We start from the raw sequence: 8,361 nt of genomic DNA, 5'->3' as shown, positions 1-8,361 counted from the left end.
GCGACAGCGGCCGGCGGCGACGGCTTTGGAGAAATTCCACAATCCGAGCAGCGCTAACCCACTAACATAAATGGGGCCGCCTCCGTTCGTTCGTTCTCCTTTCCCCTAGGTCTTCGCCCTTTTTTGCGCCCTCTCCTTGGGCCCGTAGGAACTCATCCCGCTCATCCCGTTTGGCGTGCCCATGGCAGAGGACCGGACGGTTGCTACTGGGCGGCCGCCGTCACACCGAACGCGCTGCCGGCCGTGCTCGAGATCATCATGTTCTTGATGGTGGCCACCTCCGACTCGAGCCGCGCCAGCTTCGACTGCAGGTGAATGTTCTCCTCCGTCTTCTTGCTGATCACGACCGATGCTGGGATGGACGTGATCTTGGCCATCATGGCCGCCGTGCTAGCGATCGCCGATCCGCCGCCAGCACTACTACTGCTGGAACCGGCGGCTGCGGCCGGCGGCGACGCCGGCATCATCTTCTGTTCCGCCTTCGTCGGCCACTCGTTCGTCGAGATGCCCGAGTCACGCTCATCCGACGAGCATCCCCCGTCGCCACCGTCATCCCACGAGGGCGAACTCGATCGCAGCGATCCGACCGGTTCCTGTTTGATGTTCTGCAGCGCCAGCAGCGCACTGGCCGCATCCTTGTCGCCGAGGTGTGACTTGTGGCGCAGCTTCACCGGCAGGCTGTTGGCGTGCTCGTGCAGCTCCCGCCCGGTATCCCGCCCCACGTCCGGTTCGTCTTCGGCACCGGACGATGCACTGCGGGGTGGGCTGGCTCCGCTACCGCTGGCGGCCGTCTCGTACGGGGATGGTGCCCGACGGCTCAGATTGAGCACGTTGGCCGTCAGCGTGAGGGCGACACTCGGTGACAGGAGATCGGCCGGGTGATGCCGGGGTGGCGATCCACCGTAGAGGCCACCGGCTGCGTACGCTGCGACGGCGGCAGCCGCTGCCACCGTCGTGTAGCTGGCTGGGAGCGAAGCTACGGCCGCAGCCGAAGCGGGCGGCGACGATGTGGAGGAACTGCTGGCGTACGGTGAGGTCGCACCCAGCACGTACGGATGGTGCAGGTGGTGCGGGTGGTGTGGGTGGTGATGCGACGGGAAGTGGTGCGAGTGGGCCGCCAGCGGTAGGTGCGCCGGTGGAGATCCGGCCGATCCGGAAGGACTCGTGCTGGAGGTAGCGGCCGTAGCCGCCGGCGGAGAACCGGCGTGGCTCGCGGTGGTGGTGGTGGTCGTAGTGGGGGAACCGAAGCGGGCCACCGACGGGGCCGGAGGGGATGGCGAGCGATCGTCACGGTCGTCCACCACCAGCTCGTGGCCACCGTTGGCCGCCAGCACTCGGTGGTGGTGGTTGGAGTGATGGATATGTTGTGCCTGCGGCTGCTGTTGCTGTTGCTGCAGTTGATGATGCTGAAGAGCGCCCGGGTGGTGGTGCTCGCCACGATGATCGATCACCGACTCCCGGATCACTTCCCGCTGGTGTTGGTGGTGGCCATACTGGTGCTGGTGCTGATGGTGGTGGTGCGACGGTTGCAGCTGATGATGCAGCGGGTGATGGTGGGGCTGCAAGTGATGCTGCCCCTGCTGTCCGTGCTGTCCAAGCTGCTGTTGATGCTGATGGAGGTGATGGTGGTGGTGCTGGTGATCCAGGTCCAGGTTGCGCTCGAGCAGCTCCAGGCGTATCTGCGAAGGACTGCGCCCGGTCAGTGGCGGAGACACCTTCCCGTGGACCACCTCTCCGTTGCCCCGCTCATACTCGATGGACCGGTAGATGGCGTGCACCGGCAACGAGCCGGTATGCTGGATCGCCCCGGTCGAGGAGTGGACCGGAGGCGACGCCAAACCGCCGCCCTGGGGCGGAGGCGACTCAATGTTCGGGTTCGGGTGGATGACTGGCGCCTGTTGCGACGAGGGCGTTGGCGAGGGTTGCGACAGCTGTATATGCGGGGATCCGCCCTCCACCGTCGCTGCGGCCGGTCCTGACGGGTCCGACTGCGTCGGCGAAGCGGTCCGTTGGCGGGAGGGACTACGCGACAGCGGGAACATTGAAACGGACTGGCCACCGGGGCTAGTGGATCGGCCACCCGCGCCACCGTTCGACAACTTCACGCGCTTCGTAGAGCTCAGGACCTGCTCGTTGGTCGGTAGCGTCGCCATGATCTGGTCCACGCTCACCAGGTTCTCGCCGCAGATGTTGTACTTGCTCTTGATCGCGTCCAGCTGCGCCTTCAGCACGTGGTTCTCCTTCGTCAGCTCGACCACACGCTGCTCCAGCACCATGTCGTTGAAGCGGCGCTTCTCGCGTGACCGTTTGGCCGCCTCATTATTGCGCCGCCGCCGGTCCCAGTAGCTGTCGTCCTTCTTGTTGTCCGGGATGAACTCGCGCTGCTTGCGCTGCGAGAACAGCTCCTTGCGCTTCAGGTGCGCCGCCAGCTCGTACCCGTTCTGCGGGAACTCCGACTCGGACGAGGTGTGCGGGCTGGCCCGGCCGGAGCTGTTACTGTTGCTACTGTTGTTACTCATCAGCAAGGCACTGTGGGCTGTGGGGAGAAGAAACCCGCCAGAGAAAAGGTAGCGCATGAGTCACGGGGAACTTGCCGTGGACCAGCGTCGTCGTCGTCGTCGTCGTGGTGCGGGGGGCATGTGGCCGGGGCAAACACTTACCGGGCATGTTGGAGTTGGCGTGGTGATTCTGGCCGGGTATTTCGCCGTTCAGCGGCGAACCGTTCTGCTGTCGTGTCACGAAGTCCGCCACCATCATACTAGGGTCGCTGGGGTCCGCTGGCACTAATAGCACATCTGCGGGGGGGTGGGGGAAACGGGGGAAAGCAAGTGGACCGTTAGTCATTGGAGCAGTTAGTATATAGGGTGCGCTGCATCAAGTGTTTGGATTTTAAACTATCAATTACTTGACTTTCGAAACGTCAAACTTCATTCTGGAGATTGTAAACACTTAGCCAAATCTTTGAAATTTGCGAAATAGGACGCTATACGCTTGTCGGGAATTGGGAAATATTTCAAAACTCATTTCCAGAGTGGTGAGTCTCCAACTCAAATTGTACACACGTCGTGCAAGAGAATCCAATGCACCCACACAACATCTGACTGTTTGGTTCGGAATTTTCTTCGAAAATAAAGAAGGAGACTGATTCGGTTCTTCGATGAAATTGAAGCTGAGAACATGGGCGACACCTACAATCGATATTTTGTGTCCCATCCCCCAAAGGGTATCCAAACACTAGATGGGACCACCCTATATTACACGAATCGATTAATCAGTGGACTGCGTAATGCACGTTGACTCACAAACAGGCAACAACAACACCGAGATCGATAAAGCCCGGCGCACGTGAAGAAAACATGTGACAAACGTGCGGGGACCAAAGGTGGTAGTGATGATGATGCAATCGGTGCCACACACAACGCCACAACATCGCTACCAAGAAGGGAATTGGATTGGATTTGTGGGGTGCGCGGCGAACCTGGAGCGCTCTAGTGGTGCGTATCAGCCGCGTGAAAGTGAGCAGCAGACACGTGGCCAGACACCAACAGACGAGGGTCGTCCAGAAGCCAAGGGCATGAGCCAAAGGTTTACCCCGTTAGCTATCTATGGACTGCTCCAAGGGATGTGCTCCAAGTTCACAGACGAGCAGACCTACTTGGGGAAGCAAAAAACCAGGGGGCTTCCCGAGATCGTTACACAACATCGCCGCTATCGGTACTGCTGCTGCTATCGGTTCCCCTCGGTTGCTTAACGCACAACAGGAAATGACGTAACGGACACCAACGCGCGGCGTATGACGCGTTCTTGGAGGCTCGCATAAACAACTCGGTGAATCCAATCGGTCGTCTCGCTATCAGCGCCTCTTATCAGATAGACCGACGACACCCTCACCCTACACGAACCAGAGTCCTCCACTGTCCTCAACTGAGCTCGGAGTCCGCGCGGAATTGCAACAACGCCAACTCAGTCAGAGTCCATCCAGATTCATCCAGATCGCGCGGCGCACTTTGTTTCTTACCGCTCCCGTCTCTTATCGGGTTCGGGCCGAATTTCGGGTGCGCAAATCGATCCCTGCGCATCTGTGTTCTGTGTCCACACCACGGCCGCTGGATTTCCCCTCGGCAACCGGTGTGTGTCAGATAGGATAGGTAAAGTACCACAACAACAACAACCACTGACGGCGGCCGAGGCGGAATTTGTTGTTTTGCGTCGTCTCCACGATGCGCATCGGTACCGGGGAGGAGAGAGTGACCACCAGTTATGATCTGACGCAAAACGGCCCGGCCCGAACAACAACAACAACGGTGACGACGGCGATAAAGTGCGTTTTGCGCTAAGACCGTTGCGAATTCCCAGAACCCCCGCCGATGGCCGATAAACAGTCAGGATCCCAGGAAATTAGTTTACGCGGTCAGTTGGGCTGCGGGTGACTTACTCACCCGACGGATCATTCTCCGTAGTCACTCCAAAACAAGCCGATTCGAAGTAGAAGTACGGATTGTGGAATGTTTGTCCCAGATTCGAGTGGCCACTTGTCACTATTGCCTCAAACATGTTGGTACAGAGAGCTCTTGTGACGGTAATTGAATGTCATGCAGCTGGCCAGCTGGAGATGAATCCCACAACTCCGACCGTGAGTACACACCGTTACAGAAAACAACAGAGAACATTGTCTGTGGTGCCTAAACCAAGACCTGATCAGCTCGGCGGTTGTAGAGCCAGATCAGAACAAGAATTGGGTTGGATCAGAACAACCATATGTTGTTGTGGTTGTTGGCCCGTAGAAATTGGTTCGTTTTTGGTCCGTTTTGGTGCAAAGCCTGGAGGTAATCCAGGCAGGCCGGTTACATCATCGATCGATGCAGAAGGTGTAAGAGCGTAGCAGGAGCAGCCAACTTCGATCAGCCTCGCGTGCTAAATGGCGTCGCTGACCGTCCTTGATCGCAACCCGCCGTGATGGTGGTTCCCCACCCCATCCACCCCCCCCCGATACAGTTTGTGGATCGATGCGCGGAGACACCGCCGCAACGGCTTATCCGCAAACGGTTCCGCGGGTGTGTGTGTGAGGCCAGGGGGTGTTTTAAGAATTCCACGCGACGCGCAACACGACGCAACCGGTAGCCGGTGGCCGGGTATGTGGGGAAGAGGAAAGGAAAACAAAACACCCGAACCACGAGGTGGTGGTGACTTCCGGACTCCGCTGTGGGAGGGAAAGAACGCCGGGGAACGCCACCCCGCGCGAGCGCGAGAGCCACTATCGGTGTGTTTGTGTGTATGTGTGGAGGGTAGCCACACACACATACAAACACACACGGAGGGGGATTTTGCGCAGCGATTTGCCGCGTGCCGGATGATGAAATCGATCGAAAATTGCTTCATTTTCGGCCTCGGCCGCCCGGCGGGGTCAAGGACTTTCCGCTGCCTCCGTTCCTCCGTTCCGATCATTCTCACTCTCTCTCTCTGTCGCTTCCCTCTCGCTCTCTCTCTCGGATTTGGGTTCTGGTTGATTCTGTGTGGTTCCATTAACAAAAAATGCGCCAAAAAAGTGGCGATCGTGACTCATGGGTGCTCCCCACCCACCACCAACCCCCCTTAATGGCGTAGCAACTACCGGTGGCCCGTTTCGCAATGTTGAGCAAACGGCAGACAACTCATCATCGTCGTCGTCGTGCCGCGGACATGAACCCGATCGACCGACGATGTTCTCGTTCTGTGCAACGACAACGCGACCCAACCGCCGTGCAATGACCGATGACGTCAGCCGCGCTGGCGGGGAGAGGTTCCCCATTCGGAAATCAAGCCGCCGCGGACGACAACGAAAATACCATAAAAAAAAGGTGGACGAAAGAGCCGGGCTGGGCCGCGGACGACAATAACAACGAATTATCGCGGCCGCCCCAATATTGCGCCTCGCCACGAGAGAGCTCCGAGCTCCGTGTGTGAGTGAGGATTGTGTTTCATCATCATCATCAACGCCGCGTTGCCTATCTCAAATCAACACGGCCGCCAACGGCCGAGCAAGGTCAACAAACCGCGCGAGGCGACCACGTAAACGGTACGGTAATCGGATGTGTGTGGAAAGTTCTATCGATTGCCTAACGACGACGACGACGACCACCACCAAGATGGCCCACATACCGGCGAGGTCGTTGGATTCCTGCCAAAACAACACCCCACCACCGAGCGGGCGTGAGGCGCAGAAATGTGTCGCATCATCGTCCAGGCGGGGAGGCAACAATAACAACACCGCACTGACTCCTGGGCGCTTCCCACGCAACGTTCCAAAGTTCCAGGTCAGTCGGGGACGTGGGACTTTTCCTCCTGGAACTGACCCCACAAAGCACACGCTTTTTCGAGAGAGTGCTGTCACTCCACCATTGAGCAATAGCGGTTCCATTCAAATCCACACGCCAAAGGCCACTGTGTCAGGGGCGAGATTAGCACACGCGCCACTCTGACGCGCGTCTGTCACGCACCACCGATAGGACGCTTCCGAAAACAAACCCAAAAAAATGGGCCACAAATTGGCAAACGGCGTTATCAGCGCCCAGCCTTGGAATCCGACCATACGGAATCAGGCTCTCCGCATTTTTGTGTCTTCGTAAACTGTTGGGCCGACGATAGGAACACCAGAGTCAGTAACGCTCATCACACACCGTTACAGAAAGCAACAGAGATTTATGAAGCAACGCTGGAGATACTCACTCTTTGCGTCGGCACGAAATGGCGATGGCTGCACGTGGATGGGCGCCAACTTTGATGAACTCCACAAACACACAAACTGTCAATTCAACTGTCACCGGGGAAACTCCTCTCTCCTCACACTCTGTTAATTCTTGGGAACCCGCTGATAGCGATCAGGATCGGATCCCCACACCGGAAATCGATGTGCACTCGGTTTTTTTGTTGGGGTTAACCCTTTTCCGGGTCAAACTCTCCACACGCGCCGGTTGGTTTGTTTTTCTCCGCCGGACTCTGGATTTCACTGCGGCTGCTGCTGCCGACGCTGACCCACTTTTCTGTTGCTCCTTCTTGATAAGGGGGCGCCCAGCACTTCACACTTCACTTCCAGAGCTTCCACTCACTTCTTTGGTAGACTTCGACACCTTCCGACACTCCGCTCTCTCTCGCTCGCTCTGTTTTATGCTCCACCTTCGAATGTGAATGAACGCCACAAGCTGATCGCCACGCTGCACGCTGCACTTGCACTTGGGCGGTTTGCAGTGATAAACTGCAACACCCACTCCACGGCACCACGGTCACGGTCGGGTAGTGGACTCTCGCCAAGGCCAAGACCACCAACGCCTCTCGCCGCGCTAGTCTAGGTTGCACCGAGACACCAACACACACACGCGGATATGACTGCAGACTGCAGACTGCAGTGCAGTGTAATGCACTTGTAAATTGGTGGGGCTGTCTGTTCCACAAAGCTCAGCAACTCGATCAGAATCCCCACTACACGATTTCCTTGTCAAATCTTGGTCACGTTGCTCTACTCTGCTACTACTTGTTTCTTGTTTCGCTTTCCTCAAGCTCGAGGAAAACACTTGGTTCGCGCGGTTCTCTCCTTGGGGGAAGTTTTGCGTTTTGCGTCCGCTTTCGGTGCGAGTTAGTCGAGGACTAGCGTGGCCCGCGTGCCGTTCGCCAAGAAGAAGCATTCGGGCGGCCGTTGGGCCTCTCAAACCGGGCCACGATGAGTGACCGCGAGTCGCGGGCACTCAATCCGTCTCCGGCGGCCGATGACGAAACAGAAAAACGCCGCGGCGCGTTGTTTGTGTTGGACCACACACACACACAGGGAGAACTGGAGCGAGCGAGAGAGAGAGAACGAGTGACCCAGACGCGCCGCAACAGGGTGGCCGTGGGGCGGAAGTGGCTCCTTTCTTGCGCCATCGGAAATCGGATTTGAGTGCCGTCGCCGTCGCCTCAGTATGTATTCTAGGTCACGGCGCTACGGCCCAGCCCCGCCAGCCACCGAGAAGAAAGTGGCCGGGATTGGACAATCTGCGACCGGAGCTTCGCTTCTTCTTTGTGTGTCCGGTTGATCCGGCAACCGTCGATGCGTCATCCGGTCTGGGCGGCCCCAAACGATGCACCGGTCAGCATCGGATCCGGCCAGTCCCGGTGTTAGGTCACACAGATACACACCAGGGGCGAAAATAGTATTAGGTGTAGAACTTAATTCTTGCAGTTTTAAGGTTTGGTAGCATTGCGCGATCGGAATGCATGTCGGATGCATGTCAGATGCAAAACAGAACTTGCAGAAATGTTAGGCGTTGACCACACGACAGTTTCCCAACATCTGAGTGCCGTGGGAAGGACTGGAAAAATGTCTTATGGGTTCCAAAAACTACAAGAATT

At 57.7% G+C, this 8,361-nt stretch overlaps 1 protein-coding gene across 1 annotated transcript; it reads right to left on the bottom strand.

Annotated features, from left to right (window-relative positions):
- Positions 1-202: 202 nt before the first annotated feature.
- Positions 203-6,811, bottom strand: LOC128270687 (methylcytosine dioxygenase TET). Its single transcript, XM_053008099.1, has 3 exons — positions 6,706-6,811; positions 2,661-2,795; positions 203-2,536 (listed from the first exon to the last, which is right to left on the bottom strand). Exons 2-3 carry the CDS (start codon positions 2,755-2,757, stop codon positions 204-206), a joined length of 2,430 nt encoding a protein of 809 aa, XP_052864059.1. The 5' UTR covers positions 2,758-2,795; positions 6,706-6,811; the 3' UTR covers position 203.
- Between the last annotated feature and the right edge of the window lie 1,550 nt (positions 6,812-8,361).

This window comes from Anopheles cruzii, chromosome 3 (genome assembly GCF_943734635.1).
Source record: "Anopheles cruzii chromosome 3, idAnoCruzAS_RS32_06, whole genome shotgun sequence".
Classification (NCBI taxonomy): Eukaryota; Metazoa; Arthropoda; class Insecta; order Diptera; family Culicidae; genus Anopheles; species Anopheles cruzii.
Note: the sequence above shows the minus strand (reverse complement) of the source record. Positions and strands in the feature narration are given on the sequence as shown.

Coding starts and splice junctions, on each gene's coding strand:
- LOC128270687 (XM_053008099.1), bottom strand. CDS start 2,757: ATGATGGTGGCGGACTTCGTGACACGACAGCAGAACGGTTCGCCGCTG. Junction 2,537..2,660: donor CGCCAACTCCAACATGCCCG/GTAAGTGTTTGC, acceptor TTCTCCCCACAG/CCCACAGTGCCTTGCTGATG.